At 46.8% G+C, this 19,284-nt stretch overlaps 1 protein-coding gene and 1 long non-coding RNA gene across 3 annotated transcripts in view; one reads left to right on the top strand and one right to left on the bottom strand.

The window, feature by feature from the left end:
• The window catches only part of PIGU (phosphatidylinositol glycan anchor biosynthesis class U), a 92,570-nt gene that overhangs the window by 62,041 nt on the left and 11,245 nt on the right, over nt 1-19,284 (top strand). Inside the window, exons 8-11 of the mRNA XM_052650684.1 lie at nt 2,133-2,287; nt 5,115-5,258; nt 8,825-8,949; nt 15,361-15,503. Of these exons, the coding sequence (XP_052506644.1) occupies nt 2,133-2,287; nt 5,115-5,258; nt 8,825-8,949; nt 15,361-15,503 (567 nt within the window). The remainder of the gene's footprint in view (nt 1-2,132; nt 2,288-5,114; nt 5,259-8,824; nt 8,950-15,360; nt 15,504-19,284) is intronic.
• Nucleotides 11,937-18,903, bottom strand: LOC128058285 (uncharacterized). 2 transcript variants are annotated; one of them, XR_008200432.1, is made up of 3 exons: nt 18,822-18,903; nt 18,558-18,663; nt 11,937-12,130 (listed from the first exon to the last, which is right to left on the bottom strand). It is a non-coding gene; the product is annotated as an uncharacterized LOC128058285 (long non-coding RNA). The 2 variants fall into 2 exon arrangements; XR_008200433.1 differs by lacking the exon at nt 11,937-12,130 and adding an exon at nt 16,662-17,047.

Below are 19,284 nucleotides of genomic sequence, written 5' to 3'. Positions count from 1 at the left end.
CACTCCATTGTTCTTGCCTGGAGAATCCCGGGGACAGGGGAGCCTGGTGGGCTGCCGTCTATGGGGTCGCACAGAGTCAGATACAACTGAAGTGACTCAGCAGCTATAGCAGCAGCAAAATGTTTTAAATGAATGTGAATTCTCCAAACATGCCATTTTATATAAATGTATTTTTTAATACCTCTTTATTTATTTGGATCTTAATGTCCATCAGAAATATTTTATAGTTCATATATTACATATTTTATAGTGTGCATACCTTGTACTTATATTTGTTAATTTTATTTTTAAAGTATTTTTTCTCTCTTACACTATAATGAATGGAATTGTCTGCTTAATTTCAATTTTGAATTGCTTGTTAAAGTATATAGAAATGCAATTGATTTGGTTATATTAATCTGTTAGTATGGGATGTTACATTAATTGATTTTTCAGGTGTTAAATCAACTGTGGTGGACATAATCTTAATGTGGCCTCCATGATCTCTACATACTAATGTTAATCACAATCCCTTTCAGTTCAGTTCAGTTCAGTCACTCAGTTGTGTCTGACTCTTTGTGACCCCATGAATTGCAGCACACCAGGCCACCCTGTCCATCACCAACTCCTGGAGTTCACTCAAACTCACGTCCATCGAGTCTATGATGCCATCCAGCCATCTCATCCCCTGTCGTCCCCTTTTCCTCCTGCCCTCAATCCCTCCCAGCATCGGAGTCTTTTCCAATGAGTCAACTCTTTGCATGAGGTGGCCAAAGTACTGGAGTTTCAGCTTTAGCATCATTCCTTCCAAAGAACACCTAGGACTGAGCTCCTTCAGAATGGACTGGTTGGATCTCCTTGCAGTCCAAGGGACTCTCAAGAGTCTTCTCCAACACCATAGTTCAAAAGCATCAATTCTTCAGCGCTCAGCTTTCTTCACAGTTCATCTCTCACATCCATACATGACCACAGGAAAAACCATAGCCTTGACTAGACGGACCTTTGTTGGCAAAGTAATGTCTCTGCTTTTGAATATGCTATCTAGGTTGGTCATAACTTTTCTTCCAAGGAGTAAGCATCTTTTAATTTCATGGCTGCAGTCACCATCTGCGGTGATTTTGGAGCCCCCAAAAATAAAGTCAGCCACTGTTCCCACTGTTTCCCCATCTGTTTGCCATGAAGTGATGGGACCAGATGCCATGATCTTCGTTTTCTGAATGTTGAGCTTTAAGCCAACTTTTTCACTCTCCTCTTTCACTTTCACCAAGAGGCTTTTGAGTTCTTCTTCACTTTCTGCCATAAGGGTGGTGTCATCTGCATATCTGAGGTTATTGATATTTCTCCAGCTTGTGCTTCTTCCAGCCCAGCGTTTCTCATGACCGCACAATTATATGCAGAGTACACAATCCTTTTGAGTAAGATCAAAACCAGTGACTTGCTTCTGATAAATAGAATACTATAAATATGACTCAGTGTATGGAATTATAAATTTGTTTGGTAAGATCTTAGGTGAACAAGTTCATGAAGTATGTTATTCATATTTCCATTTCACTATGATTTTTGTCTATTAGATTTACCAGTTATCCACTGATGGTAGATTTGTATATTTTTCCTCTGTAACTCTGTCCATGTTTGTTCTATATATTTTGAGATTGTGTTATTAGGTCCGTACAAGTTTAGAACTGTAATATCTTTCTGATGACACTTTTATCATGATAGAACATCTTTATCTCTAAAATACTTTTTATGTTAAAGTCTATCTTATTTGGTAACAATAACCAAACTGATTTTCTTTTGGTTAGTGTTTACCTAGGCTCAGAAGGTAAAGAATCTGGCTGCAAGTTGGGAAGCCTGGGTTCAGTCCCAGTTTCAGGAAGATCCCCAGGAGAAGGGAATGGCTACCCACTCCAGTATTCTTGCCTGGAGAATTCCATCGACAGAGGAGCCTGGCAGACTACAGTCCATGGGGTTGCAAAGAGTCAGACATGACTGAGTGACTGACATTTTCACTTTACCTAACATATCTTTTCAGTCCTTAGGTTTTTCACCTATTCTGTATCCTGTGTTTTTTTGCTGGAAGGATCTTAAAGTTGACTCATAACTGCTTTTTGTCTTTAAAATCCTTAAGTATACCATTCTGCCTTCTCTCCTAGCGGCAGTACATACCTGTGAAAGTGAAGAGCAAAGCCTTTTGGATCTTCTCTTGGGAGTATGCCATGATGTATATTGGAAGTCTAGTGGTAGTCGTTTGCCTCTCCTTCTTCCTTCTCAGTTCCTGGGATTTCATCCCTGCAGTCTATGGCTTCATGTAAGTAATGCCCCCATTAGAAAACTCTGGAAGCTGATTTAGTTTTTACAGCTCCATCTGGAATCAGAGGGAGACCAAGCAGAGGCCACATCTAGAGCAGTGGTCCTCACATTGGTGTGCACTAGAATCACTGCAGGGCTTGAACACCCAGGTTGCTGGGCCCCACCTCCATAGATTCTGATTAAGTAAGCCTGGGGTAAGTGAAAGGTTGTTGCTGAGCCGTGAAAGACGTCAGGATTCTTGGCCTCCAGAGGAGAGGAATTCAATCCGGGGCCAGTGATGAGGCTTGATCGCTCAGAGCTTTTGTGTAATAAAGTTTTATTAAAGTATAAAAGAGATAGAGAAAGCTTCTGACATAGACGTCAGAAGGGGGCAGAAAGAGTGCCCCCCTGCTAGTCTTTAGCAGTATGTTGTTTACCTATCAGCAAGCTGTTAATTAGAGAAAGGAGATGTCTCAAAACTCAGAGTGGCACCAGGCCCCTCACCCACAACATCCATTCTGAGATAACATTGGCACTAGGTGAGTCATCCCGGGCCATAACACGATTGACATGAATCCTGTAGAAAGACAGGTTTCCAAGTAAATATATAGATTCATTAACATAGATTAGGAGAACAATTTTATGAGTAAAACATACTGGTTTGTCAAGTTGGTTCTGAGTCTTAGGCAGAACCAACTTGCAGTCAGAGTCTAGGATAAATACATAGTTCATTAACATAGCTTAAGAAAAACATTTCCATAAGAAAAATGCATTGGTTAGCTCAAGGTTGGAGAAAAGTTAAGTTCAGGTGGAACCAAGTGTCATCATGGCAACACAGAATTTTAAGAGAAACTTCCTTTTAATTTTGTATGGAGAAGGGAAAAAAGCTGACACTTGTAGTTTGTTTCCTCCTGCTGCTTAAGAGAGAAATAAAAACTTGTCTGACACTTGCAGCCTATTTCCTTTGTTTGGAGACCCCTGGCCTTCCTGCCTGTTACCCTCTCATTAGTACCCCAGAATTCGCATATCTATATATATAAATTTTCAGGTGGTATGATGCTGCCAATCTGAGGAACACACTTCAAGAACCACTGGTTTGATCTAAGTCAATTAAAGAACACTCTCTGGGAACATTCAAAGCACTTATCAGCCTCGAACTAGAAGGTTTCGATTCAGTCTCAAACAGGAATGGATGTATTTATTCCTCTATTGCAAAAGGGTCTCCAACAGTTTTAAAATAAAGCCACGTTCCATATGTCAAGGGACTTCCCTGGTGGCTCAGATGGTAAAAAATCCACCTGCAAAGTAGGAGACCTAGGTTTGATCTCTGGATTGGGAAGATCCCCTGGAGAAGAATACCACCCCAATATTCTTGCCTGGAGAATTCCATGGATAGAGGAGGGGTGGGCTGCAGTCCATAGGGTCACAGAAAGTTGGACATGACTGAGTGACTTAACACTTTCCATATGTCAAACTTATAGAGAAAATCAAAATGGGTTTGCAAGATGAATTCTGCAAATGTTTCCAAATATCCTCTGGTGGCTCAGAGGTTAAAGCGTCTAGGTTGGGAAGATCCCCTGGAGAAGGAAATGGCAACCCACTCCAGTACTCTTGCCTGGAGAATCCCATGGACAGAGAAGCCTGGTAGGCTACAGTCCATGGGGTCTCAAAGAGTCAGACACGACTGAGCGACTTCACTTCACTTCACTTCTCTGTGGTCTGCTGAGGAGGATACCTGCTCAGGCCTGAAGGAACTCACAGCGCAGAGGGTCATGGACACTTTACCCCACCAGGGTGGGAAGGGGGTCTGTGGCTGGCTTCCCTTTGGGTTCTGAGCTGCTTATTTGTGTTAAATCCTGGCTGAGCCTAACAGTGACTTAACCTTCAGCTTCTCATCCTCTGCCTCCTATAAGAGTTTGTAATGCCTGGTGAAAAACTTCCTAGTTTTCTGCTGGTGCACAGATTGTGTTCTTTCCCTCATTTCACAGAAAAGGAAATATAGTTACAGCAAGAAGCAAAGACTTGCCTGGGTAGAGGCCTTCTTCAGTGAAATCTGACCATGAGCCATGGTCTTGTCTGAAAGCTGACCGTGAACCATAGCCTCTGTCTTCCTGTCCATGCTTCCCTTGTGCTTTTAAAACTGAACTGACTTCCGTATCAACCCCATATGTATGTTTTTAATGTTATGTAAGATTTTTGGAACAGCCAGAATTGTAACCCATCTTTATCTGATATCACCAAGACAAAAAGTTTTCCAGTTAAACCCCATTTCTCCAGGAGGGTCTGGGATCATTGCTAGAGCCTGGCAGTGGCTCCTTGGACCCCTGGAAGTCTCACTTCTGTGTGAGGAACTCAGTCTTCTGGCTCCTGCTGTATGCATCTGGAGAAAGAATGGGCAGTAACAGGATCTTTGAGTTTTTCCCCTAGACAAATCCTTAGAATGCTCAAAATAGGTTAGAGGAACATATTTCAAACCCATTCTTCTTTTGCGACAGTGCTAGGTATCTCCTGGTTTTGAGCATACGTATCTGGGGCAGGAAAAGAAGGGGCTGGTCTTTTGATTTCTAGCATGAACCCCTGCCTTGTTTCAGATCTCTGCTGCATGCCAGAGTTTGGCTCAGGTGATCCTTTTTATGGGTTATTTTTCTCTGAGTCTCTGCCCCTTGTTTTTGTTAATTACCTATATCTGGGATGCCCAGAGAGCCCCTCACATCCTGATCTCTGTGGAGATAGAGTCTTCCTTGACTGCCCAACAGTGACCAAAACCTTCAGGAGAAAAGCAGGTCAAAGGAGGTTGTTTCTAACTTGGCTGTGTTTTTTCTCTCCCTTTGTTTTCTTCATTCCAGACTTTCTGTTCCAGATCTCACCCCGAACATTGGCCTCTTCTGGTACTTTTTTGCAGAGATGTTTGAGCACTTCAGCCTCTTCTTTGTGTGTGTGTTTCAGATCAACGTCTTCTTCTACACCATCCCCTTAGCTATAAAGCTAAAGTAAGTGGTTGGACCTACTGAGTTTTTGTCCCCAGAGTCATTTGTACTTTACAGATATCCTCACTCGGAGCATCTGCTGTTGGGTTGAGGCATTTATGCCCAGGGAACCTCACCCTGAGTTGCTTCAGTGACTGTACCCTGCAGGAGAGTGACACACAAGGTGCCAGCTATAACGGGCAGTGCTTTGGAGCCCCATATGCCCCCTGGCCTCACTTTGGGGTACTTGAACCCACATTGCCGCTGAGCCCAGTCACTGTTTTATTTGTGTCTTTGTGTGTGTATATATCACAATTTATTTTATTCTGTGTATTTTTTCATTTAAAAAATATATTTTAATTGAAAGGTATTTGCTTTATGATATTGTATTGGTTTCTGCCGTACATCAGCATTAATCAGCCATAGGTATACATATGTGCCCTCACTATTGAACCTCCCTCCCACCTCCCCAGTCACTGTTTTAGACAAGAGCTGGACTGAGGTGGGGACGATATCCTTGGAAAAAGAGGATCTTGCTGGGAGTCCTCTAGCTGCGTCCCAGTGATAGTTTGCCCAAAGGGACTCAGGAGGTGTTAGTTGAGGGGCTGGTCACCTGCAGCTTTGATCAACTTCCCTCAAATGGATTGCCTATGGCATACTCTTCTGCAGAGTAAGAGAGCTAACATGTGTTGTCCATCCCACCTTTTTTAGTTATATTCATGCCTAACCCTTCCAGCAACTCTTGGAGGTAGGCATTATGTTACTGTCACTTCCATTTGCTAGTCTAGGAGATTGCTGTTCAGAGAGGTGAAACGATTTTCCCAGAGTCACACAGCCAGTTAGCAGCGGAGCTGGGGTTACCAGGTTTGTTTGGCTCCAGAATTTATGCTCAGACCTCTGCACCTTGCCAAGCTCCTGAGAGAGATCACACATAGGATTAAATAGCTCCTGGAAATGGTTTTGTTATGCTAGCTTCAGAGAGGGGCAAACAGGCACCAATCAGCATAGATACAGCTGGATGGTCCAGGGAGGTAGAAGGGCTGGGTTTAGATTTCAAGAGCTTGAGTTCTTTGCTTTGACCTTTCTTTCATTCTCCATGGCCAGTGAACCAAGGCTCACAGTTCCCTTTCTGTAAAGCTCAGAGCTGGTGTTCCCTTCTTATAACATAGCCTTGGCCTGGCATCTGACAGAAAAAGCCTTCTTTCTTAGCCTGGCAGGCTCCAGAATTCTGGCAGCCTTACTCAGCCAGGCTCTCCAGCTGTCTGTGGTCCATATGTCCTTCCCCCGTTCTGGTCAGGCCTGGGTCTGGGCTGAAAGAATCAGGGAACCTGGCATACCTGTCCTCACGTGTGTAGCCTGTTCTCCACCACCTTCTACTGTCGGCATGTGAAAGGCTACAGATAGCTCCTGGGGACCACCACCATCTTGTGGCATCCTGCCCCCAACCCCCACCAAGGGCCACAGAGCTGTGGGAATGGAAGGTATGAAGATACCTGACCTCCCTCTCGGCTGCCCTTCTGTGTCTGGATACAGTTCCACTCCAGCCCCTGCAGTGCCAGCTTTGTGAGAACAGGGCCACCAGTCACTGCTCCCCAGGGGCTCTTGCAGGAGGTTCTGGTGTCAGTATTTGTTTTTATATATTTATGTATTTATTATTTTTGGCTCTGCTGGGTCTCTGTTGCTGTACAGGCTTTTCCTTATTTGTGGCGAGCGGGGGCTACCCTCCAGTTACGATGTGCTGGCTTGTCATTGCAGTGGTCTCTCGTTGCGGAGCACAGGCTCTAGGCACATGGGCTTCAATAGCTGTGGCTAGTGGGCTCAGTGGTTGCGGCTCTGGCTTTAGAGCGTGGACTCAGTAGTTGTGCCGCACGGGCTTAGGTGCTCCGCAGCATGTGGAATCATCCTAGACCAGGGATTGACCCCTGTCCCCTGTATTGGCAGGTGAGCTACCAGGGAAGTCTCAATGTTGTGTGGGTTTTTTTTTTTTTAAAGGAACTCTTTATTTGGTATTGGAGTAGAGCCAATTAACAATTTTGCGATAGTTTCAGGTGAACAGCAAAGGGACACAGCCATACATTCACCATGTCTTTTGGTACCGCTTTGTCATTAGCCTTTTCCTGGAAATGGTGCAGCTGTTACCAGCTACCTAAAAAGCCCAAACCAATGACTTGGATGAGCCTTAGGAAAATGCTCACTGAGATAGCCAGACCCTTCCTAGAGATTACAGGACTGAAGGAGTTTGTAGTCAGAAACTTTGACTCAGAAACTTTTTAGCTGAGTTTCTGAGTCATTTGCCTCATAGTAGTATTTGGGTGTGTACAAATTTGTCTCCACATCTCAGATTTACATCCATTGAGTGACCTGACCTTTGACCTACAAGGCAAGAATGCCATTAACCTGGAGACACCCTCCTGAACTGGACATTAACCTGAAGACACCCTTCTGGGTCCTGTGCAGAAGTAGGCCATGTGCACGTTGCTCAGACCTGAGGAGGCTGCACATCTGGCTTCTTCCTGGCAGATTCTCTTCTGCACTCAGTCAGCTCTTGGAGGAGCACTGGAGGCTGAGTTCCGTCTCAGCCTTCCTGATCAGAGCTGTGGTCCTTCTGGGCACTCGGGAGAACAGCACCGGCGGTGCTTAGGTGCTCTGGAGACAAGCCACTCCATCACTTTCGAACTCTCTTATGTTCTCTGAACCTGATTTCCTCATCCACAAAGTGCAGTGACAGCATTGCCTCCTTCCAAGTGGGAGGTAGTGAGGATCACGTGTAACGATGCAGGAAAAGATGCCTAGCACAGAACTGAGCACAAGTGAAGGTTCAGGAAGTGGCAGCCAGTCTTACTGGTTTAAGGTGACTAGAACTCCAGTTCCAGCCCCTCTCTCCCCCATTAAAGTTCGTTTTTATTTATTTTGCTGCATTAGGTCTTAGTTGCGGCATGCAAACTCTTAGTCGTGGCTTGTGGGATCTAGTTTCCTGACCAGAGGTCAAACCCAGGCCCCCCACATTGGGAGCACAGAGCCTTAGCACCGGACCACCAGAAAATTCCCCAGTTCCAACCCTTAAGAGCAAAAAGCTGCATGCAGCCATTTCAGGAAAGGAGCTCATCACAGCTAAAGATCTGTAGTCCCCACTGACCCTGTTGTCAGAGAAAACAAGCATCAGCCAGGAGGTACTTCCTGCCCGGGTCCAGTGTCAGGGGCCTCTGGCAAGGGTGCTACCTAATTACTCTGACAAGCAGTCGTTTAAACCCAGTAATAGAGGCCACTGACTTCACTTGTTTTCCTCCTCTGGGCTCCTGGGGGAAGGCCCGGAGCTGCGGGGGGTGGGGGTTGATGGGAAGTATCGCTGTGGGCTGTGTCTCTAGTGTGTGCTGGGTTCTTCTCACTACCTGTGGGCATCTTAGGGTCCCTGCAGTTTATTGCCCTCCTGCTGGGCCTGGCCCTGTGTTTTGTGGGTGGTAGAGCCTGCCCTGCGTAAAGTCCCTTGGAGAGTGTATTTGGGTTTCGGGGCTGGGGTGAGGAGACTCTTGGGTGGGCCTGGTCCCTGACTGACCTCCTCCTCTCTCTCTGTCTGCCCCACCTTGCCCCAGGGAGCACCCTATCTTCTTCATGTTCATCCAGATCGCCATCATTGCCATCTTCAAGTCCTACCCGACGGTGGGGGATGTGGCCCTCTACATGGCCTTCTTCCCCGTGTGGAACCATCTCTACAGATGTGAGTACCCCCACCTCGCACCCTCTGGCACAGGTTTGTGTCACCTCGCCCTGGATGAAAACAGCCGGTGGTTAGGAATGAACAGGCATTTTTTGGGCACCTGCTGTGCCAGCAGTGACATGAAGCACAATATCTGCCCCTTGGTGCTACGCACAAGTGGTAATAATAAAAATAACCAGCATTTATTGAGCACTGACTGTGTACCTGGTCGCTGTGGTTCTAAGAATGTTATGTGCATCAGCTCATTTTATCTTCACACCAGACTTTGAGGAAAATTATCCCCATTTGCAGATGAGAAAACTAGGGTACAGAAAGACAGAGTCGCTTGTTCAAGGGCACAAGACTGGTAGTAGAAGGGCTGGCATTGGCATCCAAATGCAGGAGCCTCCAGCCAGCACTGCCCAGTAGGGCTTTCTGTGATGATAGACATGCCCTGTATCTGCCCAGTCCAATAGAGTAACCATGAGTGTGACTGGGGAGCTGAATTTTAATCTAATTTAAAGAAGCCACACATGGGTAGTGGCTGTCATGCTGGACAGTGTGGCTTTGAACCATTTCCCCGTGCTGCACCGTAGACTTCGTGCCTGATGTGAAGACCCGTTCAGGCTCTTCCTCCGAAGTCGGCCTAGTGCTGATCTAGTTGTTCTTTCTAGTATTTCCTGCTGTTGCCCTGAGTCAGGCTCTGTGTCTTCTGGGTTCTTTACGCTGTTTGCGGGCTCCCTAAGAGTAACCTCATGACTCACTCACCTCTGTGTCCCCAGCATCCAGGATTACACCCGATGACACACAGAACCTAACAAATGTTCAAATGTTTGTGGATGGGTTTTTTTTTTAATAGTTTTTATTGGAGTTTAGTTGATTTATAATGTTGTGTTTCAGGAATATAGCAAAGTGGATCAATTATGCATATACATACATCCACTCCGTTTTTAGATTCTTTTCCTATACAGGCTATTAGAGAGCTCTCTGTGCTATGCAGTGGGTCCTTATTAGTTATCTATTTTATATATGGTACTGTTGTGTATATGTCAGTCCCAATCTGTGTGGATGGGATTTTTGGTGGCTCAGATGGTAAAGCGCCTGCCTGTAATGCGGGAGACCTGGGTTCGATCCCTGGGTTGGGAAGATCTCCTGGAGAAGGAAATGGCAACCCACTCCAGTACTCTTGCCTGGAGAATCCCACAGACGGAGGAGCCTGGTAGGCTACAGTCCATGGGGTCACAAAGAGTCGGATACGACTGAACGACTTCACTTCAATAAAGAAGCAGTGCCCGTGGCCCAACACCACCTGATTCTCTAAAACAGGAAGGGAGCTGCAGAATTTTCCTTGCACAGCAATAAACCTGGGGAGGACAGGCTTCAGAGGAAATGTCTTTATTGTTGTTTTGGGGCTGCTGAGCATCAACCGGGAAGTGAAACTGACCAGCTGCTAGAAAGAAACCTGTCTATAGGAGTGGGCCTTTGAGCAAAGGTAAACAGGTTGAGTGGGCAGGACAAGCAGGACTGCTCCTCCAGGTGGGGCAGTGACCAGTCGAGCAGATCAGAAGCAGGAAGTAGCATCTTCTGCTTGTGGCATCCTCATTGAACAGACAAGAATCACCCAGTTCACCCAGGAGAGGGGTCTCAGAGTCAGCCTGGGGCCCCTTGGCAAGTCCCAAAGGCACAGGACATGTGAACATACCCTAGTTTGTGATGGGGTGAGTCTGGGGGACGTTGGTCCTCTTTCCCCTAAGATGGAGTTGCTCTGGCTGTCTCTCCCACAGAGGGTGTCTCCCTCAGGTGAGATCTTTCATCCCCTATTGCTAAAGAGAGTCTGGAGCCAGACAGTCTTGAGTCTGAATTCTGGCTTTCCCATTACTAGCAAGTCGTTTAACCTTTCTGAGTCTTCCATTTTTTCATCTGTCAGAATATCTTTCAGGGGTGTTTGAGGTCTGAGAAAGAATAAATGTAAATAGCCCCACTGTTATTATTAGTAGTAGTAATTACACAGGGAGGTCTCCTGCATAGTTTCATGATCAAAGCTTCAGGCTTGAAAACCAGAGTCACTCAGAGTCATTGAAATAAACATATTTTTCAAAACTTGAACTATTTTATGCCCTCTGGGTGATGAGGCACAAAAAATAAGGATGGGGTTTCCGGAAACCTGGATGAGCTAATAGATGCTGTTGTTGGCTCACTGAGCAAGTTGAGCTTGTCTGAAGGGCCCGCAGACAGCGTTGTCTGCCAGGCGCAGCTCCTGAAGCAGAGAACGCTCAGACTTGGCATGCCTGTTTGGGGCAAGACAACTATGAGTCATTCTGTTTGTCCAGGGCATCTTCAGCCTGGTTGTGTGGACGTGTGAGTGGAATCCTTGTGAGGTCTTTACACCCAGGTTGAATATAATCAGGCTTCTAATGTGTTTAAGAATTCGGTTTAGACATGAGTTACCAGTGTCAGCATGCCTGCTCACACATTTGCCGTTTTGTTTTCCTGTCCTGCTTAGTGGGGAGGAGAGGCACGTGGGCCCTCCCCCGAGTGCAGGTCCCAGATGCTGGGACTCTGCGGAGCTTGGGGCCAGGATGAGTCACACAGACACACAAGCGCGGTGTTAGGGAACAGCCTGCTGGCAGGGCCCGTGCCAGCCTGCAGTGGTCGAGCTCAAAGAGCCAGTTACCAAAGGGCTGGATTTTGTGTGTGTGTGTCCTTCATTTTTTCTTTTTTGGTATTAATTATTATATACAGATAAAAGAATATTGATTTTAAAATATGCATTTGTTACTTAAAAAATGCAATAAATTTCCATGTGCCCAGCACCTAGTTTAAGAAAAGAAACAGCACCATGACCTTTGAAGTCCCTAAATCCCTTCTGTGCCCCTCCCGATGGGACTGGATTCTTCCAGTGGAATTTTATTTCTCAATGCCTGAGGCTCAGAGAGGGAAAGTGACTTGCCTGAGGTTTCAGTTTGTCAGTGATGGAGCCAGAGATCTGAGGAAGTCACCCAGGGAACTTGGTGGGAAATCTGATTCCATCTGGCCCAGCATGGCGGATGAAGGGTCACCTGGTCACCTCTGACATCTCCGACACATCGTGGTGCTGGAACAGGCCGTCCTGTGCCCCGGGTCCCTGGCTCCATCTGCTCTGGCGTATAGCTGGAATCCTCAGGCCAGTCAGCCAGCAAGAGTGAACAGCAGCTCCACAGTCCTGCAAAGGTCACCACAGGCCAGAAGCCAGTTGGATGTGGTGACAGTTCTTCAGGGCACAGGGAAAGCATTGTCAGAGCTTTTTGTGATTGCCCCCAGGAGGTGCATGTGAACCTCGCTCAGTCTCTGCACTTGGTCACCTCCTTGTCACCCGTTCTAAAATACAGAGTGACTGGAGACATGGACCAAAGACCCACCTGGACTGTCAGACCACAGGAGTTTTATTTTAGGAATACTGTGTATTCTTTTCAGCAAAATAATTACCCAGAAATCAGAAAGAACCACTGAAGGACTTCCCTAGGGATCGATTAGCTATGAATCCAGCTTCCAGTGCAAGGGAAGGAGGTTTGATTTTTGGTAGGGGAACTAGAATCCACATACCTCGGGCCTGCTGAGCCCAAGCACCTCAACTAGAGAGAAACGTATTTGCTGCAGCGAAGACCCAATGCAGAAAAAGAAAAAACAAAACAAAGCCTCTGAAAGTATTAGGAGTGTTTTGTTTTGTTTTTTAAAGAAAGAACCATTGAGAAAAGTATGTAAATAGTGATGAAGTGGAGGAATGGTAAATAGATGCATCCTGGGCTTCCCTTCACCAGGCTCAGCTGATAAAGAATCCGCCTGCAATGCTGGACACCTGGGTTCAATCCCTGTGTTGGGAAGATCCCTTGGAAAAGGGAAAGGCTCCGCACTCTAGTATTTTGGCCTGGAGAATTCCATGGACTGTATAGTCCATGGGATCACAAAGAGTCGGACACAACTGAGTGATCTTCACTCACTTCATCTCTTTTCTTGAGGTTGTAACTTTGTTTACTAATAACTCTCAATGCAGACATCTTTCTCCCCAGACTCCTGTTTCTGGGAGCAAGACTGAGGCCTCTTAAAGTTCTCCAAGAGGCTTGAGTCAGGGCTTTCACCTCTCAGCTTTGAAAACCCAGAAGTGTGGAAATTTCAGATCAGAAGAGAGTACCTTGCAAGCCCTCCAAGTCAGTGTTTCCAAATCATGGGATTTCAGGGACTACTAGCATTAAAAAAAAATCCTGGTGACAGAGTTCCCAACTTTTTATTTTACTGAAGACACTAAAACAGTCAACTACTGGCCATTTGTCTCGATTTTATGAAAGAAAGGACTTTTTAACAACAACAGGCAGCAGCAAGACACCTGTAATTACTCAATAAAGAATGAAGCTTAAGTTGAAAACATTCAGCTCTGACAAGATCTCTGAACTACCTTGGCTGGTTATCCTCACTGTGACACTGACCAGCCAAGTCTCTGCTGCAGACCAGCACGGGCCCGTATTGGGCAGAGGTCTGCCACTGTGACCCAGTGGCTCACAGCTTTGGCTGCATATTGGAATCACCAGGGAAGCTTGTAGAAACCAATATGGATTCCTGGGCCCCACCTCTATAGACTGATTCACGTAGCATGGGTGGCACTCCCCAGGTGAGTTCATTTTACAACCAGAATTGAGAACCTTGGCTGTAATCCAGTCCCCTTTCCAACGCCTGAACTCCCAGAATAGCTTTTCAGCCAAGTCGTTGTACAGCTGAGATAAGAGGCCTTAAGGTTCAGGAGTTTCCCCATCTCTTAAATATCTCTGAACTCTGAGTTTGGAGAAGGGATTTCCTGACGGTCAGGATCAGAGAGGGGAGGGGAACCTCTATTGACTGAGTGCCTGCTGAGAATCAGACCTAAGCATTTATTAATCTCTCAGTTTTTAAGGTATTTTAATTAATTAATTGTAAATGATATTTATTATTTTATTTAAAAATACAATAAAATATAAAGAAACAAAAATGACATATAATCCTACTGTCAGATATCTCCTGTTGAATTAAAAGAAGGGAAAAATCACAATGGTAGGTCAGTGGCCCCCAACCTTTTTGGCACTAGGGACTGGTTTCATGGAAGACAAATAATTTTTCCATAGACGGAGTGGGAGGGATGTAGTGCGAAGGCCAGCAAGTGGATTCTCCTCTAGAGCCACCAGAGCCTGTGGACTTCCGTCCTCCCGGACTGTAAGACAATGCATTATATTGTTTAAGCCACTAAGTTTGAGATCATTTGTTACCATAGCAATAGCAAACACAGTAATACATCCTTGCTAGCTTTTCCACAACTTGTTCAATTCATGGAACACTCCATGAAGTAGGCATTTTAGCCCTATTTTAGAGATGAGGAAGCTGAGATTCTGAGAAACTTGCTGGCAGAGCAGGAATTGTTTTTAAATTTATTTATTTGGCTTCATCGGGTCTCACTGCAGCTTGCTGGATTTTCGTGTGGCACATGGGGGGCTTCTAGAAGCAGTGTGCAGGCTTGGTTGCTCTGTGGCATGTGGGATCCTGGTTCCCCAACCATGGAATAAACGTGCATTCCCTGTATTGCAGGGCATATTCTTAACCACTGAACCACCAGGAAAGTCCCTAGGAATTTTAACCAAGGTCTCTCTGAGGTCTGTGCCCCACTATCAGGCTGGCTTACCCCAGTGGAACTCTGCCTGCCAGCCTGCCCGCAGACCACTGTGTGTAGCTGGTCCTCTCAGGGGCTTTGGGGGAGCTTCTCCCTGGTGAGATTCTACGTTCCCTCAGGGAGTGGGGGGATGATGGTAAAGAGGGAGGGTATCAAAAAGAGATCATTTAAGGAAGAGTGAGGGACATTTGAAAAGCAAGGTAGGGTACCTAAGATATGAACTGAGGGGAATGGAAAATGTGTTTCCTAAGACCTGGGCTGTGGCACCCTAGAGACACTGAGGGGTTGGTGCTGCCATTCGTATCTATGATCCACAGAGGTCAGAAAGCACCCTGCTTGGGGCCAGGAGAGGAGTTACTCATGGATACCCTGGGATTGGGGGTTTAAGGGCAGTGTCTTGCTGAAGTTCCCCCACCCCTTGCAGTGCCCAGAGGCATTCACAGCATTGCCGACTGTAGCCAGCTGAGCCCAGAGTCGGAGGTAGAGTTCAAGTCTTGTACCTCCCATGGAAGGAGGTGGAAGGAGCCATTGCCAAGGGTCTGAGGTTGCGTCTTGTGTGTATGTGCATCTGAGTGTGTGTGTATGTATGTGTTGGGGTGGGGAAGCAGGGGCATTCTGCCTTTGAGCTCCACCAAGCTTTTCCTGGGCCTCTCTGTGCTGCAGGGGACCCATCACTGTAAGGGACCCAGAGAGACTCAGCGCTAGGCTAACGGTGACCGTGTGTGTCTTTGCAGTCCTGCTAATGGTGGCCATCTTCTTTGCAGTTCTGCGAAACATATTTGTCCTCGCCTGTATCATCATCATCTGTTCCCTGCTCTTCCCTGTCCTGTGGCATCTCTGGATTTACGCAGGAAGTGCCAACTCCAACTTCTTTTATGCCATCACACTGACCTTCAACATTGGACAGGTAAGAGTCAAGGACAGCCCAGCAACAGGGATTCATTTTGCAGCCTCAAACATTCCATCTGGGCCCTGGGTTCTGCCAACAAGTGTTTGGATGTGAACGAGGGGCAGTTCTTCCCCTCAAGTAGCTTGAGGTTCTGTAGAGAAGGCAGGGCAGTAAGAGCAGTGGGGGAAACTGAACTTGGCTAACGTTTATTGCCTTGAATTCTCACAGCAAGCCTGTGAGACAGTGATCCCTGTTTTACAAATGGGAACCAAGGCTCACAGAGATTGTCGATGGCCCAAGATCATCGGAGGAGCCAAGAACCAAGTTCGGGGAAGGCTTGGTGTATTGCCGATCCTGCTCACGGCACCAGTTGTCTCGCTGTATCTCACTGTGCGCACTATTAGTTGAACCCAGGATAGGCAAGGCGCAAGCTAAGAGGCTGGAAGAAGACGCAGGGAGCGGTAGGAACTGCAGACACATTTATCCTCTTCTGGCTGGCGCAGCAGACTCAGCAGTAGCCATAACATCACATAACCCACTAGCTTTCCAGGTGGCACGTATATGTACTTACAGAGCAGAAGTAGCCCATGGCCACGCGAGTACCTCGTGATGCACATGAGCAGGGCTCTCAGTGATCTCAGCTGTTACGTCATGATTATTTACAAAACGTGGGGCAAGAGCGAGAGAGCGTGGGGTGAGAGCCTGACCACACAGCCTGGCTAGTGTGCTCTTCCCCTGCACTCTGCTCTCCATGACTTCCTGGACTGCGGCCCCCAGGGTGAGAGCGGTTTGTGAGGGTGGGGAGGGGAGACTTTGCGGACTTTGGAGCAGCAGGAGCAAAGGCAGAGTCCTTAGGAGAGAAGTAGTTTAGCCAGAGAGGAGGCCGAGAGGCATCCTAGAATGAGAAGGACCAGCATGGAACTCTGACCTGGGAACAGCCTCTCCCTTGGGGCCATGGAGCAGTGCTTCTCTTCATCAGAATCATTGCAGGAAGCTTGTTAAAAAAATAAAGATTCCTTGTTAAGGTGTTTTTAAGTCCCGTGTTTATGCTACAGCTGTCATAATTACATGGCTTTGATTTTTTTAAAGCAGATTCCCTGATCCCACTCCCAGAGGTGTCGATTGAATTTTGTATTTTTAAAAAATATTTCTTTATTTGGTTGCACCGGTATCGTTACTTGCGGCCCTTGGGATCTAGTTCCCTGATCAGGGATCGAACCTAGGCCCCTTGCATTGATTGGGAGTGTGGAGTCTTAGCCACTGGACCTCCACGGAAGTCCTTGGATTTTGTATTTTTAACAAGTTCTCCAGCGATTCTGTTGCAGGTTGTCTAGCACGCTTCTCTGAGGGCCCCTCGTTCCCCATGCTGTGTTCCCTCAGGTCAGCTGTGTCCTAATTGTCGAGGTCTTATGAGAATCACTTGTGCCCTTCACCATTGCAATTGCCATTGGCACAGCCTGGCATTTCCTGTGCATAACGGACGAATGGGAAGCACAGCTCGCTAGAGAGACCAGTGATGCCAGTGAATAATCCCCACGGAGACTTTTTGCTTCCAAGGTTAGCTGCTGGAAAAGAAGAAGGGAGTTAGGGCTCTTGCAATGAGTGATAAGTCTGGTATTTCCTGCAAGGACGTTTTTGGACAACTCATGTCCAGCCTGGCTATTTGTCTTAGTTTGTGCACAGCAGGAAGAGAGATGGAGAGCCCTGTAGGCTGGGTGGGAGCAAGCCAGGGAATCTGTTCTGCCTGTCACACACACAGGTTACTGTTGGTGGATAGATCCTCAGCACCTCCTGCCTCTGTCCACGCAAACAGAAATCTGCAGGCTGCAAATTTCTTGAAGTACATTGAAGAAATTAAAAAAGTTGTTCTGGCTCTTCTGTCTTGTTAAAATCCCCTTCCTTTTCCTTTGAAAATGATGACTGTCATGGGGCCTGCCCTGGGCCTCTGGGGGGCTTGGCAAGCTCCACTGAAATAGTCCACAGCTTGTTGTCAGGTCGTCAGGTCACTGTGGGTCAGGAATACAGTTGCAGTGGTATGAAGTATCCATGGAACTTTCCAGATAACAGCTTTATGTCCTGTGGCTGTCTTTATGAAAAAACGGTGTCTGAAAATGTTACGGGAAATGTTTACAAGTCGTCAGGTACCGCAAAGCCAGGAGAAACTGAATTGTTGGAAAAAGGAGGAAGTGGTTAGGGGTAGGAACCAAGGCCAGTTGGATGATGAGTATTAGAGGCTGAGCTATGGAGAAACACTAGGTTGATCTCTTGGCATTGAACTTTATCTTAAAAAAAAAAAAAACTCTTTAAAATGCATTTTTAATCATATGAGTGAATTCATTACTGCCGGGGAAAAGAAGACAAAATAGAAGCATATGAGATGTAAAGCCTGCATCTCTTCTTGTCCTGTGGCAGATGTGATTGTTAGAATCAGTTTGGTGTGTGTCTTTGCAAGCTTCCTCTGTGTGTTAAGAGACTTATAGCTCTAAGTCCACATGCAAACATAAAGACATCCCATGCTGAGTACTGTTCTTTAACTGGCTGTTTTTCCACTTGATAATTTTACCTTGAGATCACTTTTTTTTTTGTAACTGCTCTGTGATACCCATTCTGTGGCAGGATGTCCTGTGATTTCTGTAACTGGTAGGCCGCAACTGATGGACATTGACGTTGCTTCTGGTGATTCGATGTTATAAATGGAAGAACCCTGCGTATCTCCTCACATATTGTTGCGCACACATGCCAGTATTTTCTAGGATAGATTCCAGGTGATGGGATTTACTGGGTCAGAGGGCGTAAGCATTGTATGTTTTGGCAGATTTTGCCAAGTTGCCCTTCAGACAAGTTATGCCAGCCTCCAGGCCTCCTGGCAGTGGGCCAGGTGTCCTGAAGCTGGCCGTTTGTTCAGGCATCCAGCATGCCTGTTTCGTTGACCTCCTTGGTCTGGGCTTTGTGCTCTGAGCCAGAGACAGGTCTGTTGGGTCAAATACTTTCTGGGACTGCTGGCTTCGGGTTTTGTTGTTGCTGCCACCGCTGGATCACTCAAGGGGCGTGTCACAGGGGGCACTTACTCACCAAGGCAGTCCTTAGAGTCACATTCTTGTCCCAGAGCACGAACTGAGCTTCAAGAGCACCGCTTGTTGTGAGGGTCTGCTTCCCCTGCCCTCCAGCCTATTGGGAGCTGCAAAGTGCAAATGGACATTTAGAAGTTGGTAGCGATTAATTGTCACCTCCCCAGAGAGATCTTCTGTGAGGTTTCCCTGCCCCACAGTCTCTGTCTTGGCATTCTGTGTGTTTCCTTCATAGCACTTACCCAGTTTATAACTCTACATAACTTACCTGCTTCTCTCTCTGCCTCCCCCGCCAGCCTGTGAGCTTCACGAAGGCAGAAATCCACCCTCCTACCCACTACAGGGTCCCCAGCCACCCAGTCAGTGCTTGGCACAGGGCAGTTGTTTAGCAGATATTTGTGGAATGATTGAGGGAACCAAAGAGAGGCAGGGAAAACATCATGTGATTAATGGCCAAATGTGCAGAGTATAACCACTGTAGGAATCCCAAGAGAGCAAGATCAACTTTCCTGTTGAGTGGTCAGGGAAAGCCTTAGGGAATAAGAGTATGGGCTGGGCCTTCCAGACGCAGAAGGAAGCGGGGAGGTGGGCAGAGTGGGGGCCAGGTCACCCTCACTGGCTAAGGTCGAGGGGTGGCAGCTCTGTCCCACTCTTGCCAGATCCTGGTCTCAATGGCCAGTGAAGCCCCTTCGTGTCGTCCATAGCCCTAGCCAGTGCAGCCTCCATCTGAC

The sequence above is a fragment of the Budorcas taxicolor genome, chromosome 13 (genome assembly GCF_023091745.1).
Source record: "Budorcas taxicolor isolate Tak-1 chromosome 13, Takin1.1, whole genome shotgun sequence".
Taxonomy (NCBI): Eukaryota; Metazoa; Chordata; class Mammalia; order Artiodactyla; family Bovidae; genus Budorcas; species Budorcas taxicolor.
Note: the sequence above shows the minus strand (reverse complement) of the source record. Positions and strands in the feature narration are given on the sequence as shown.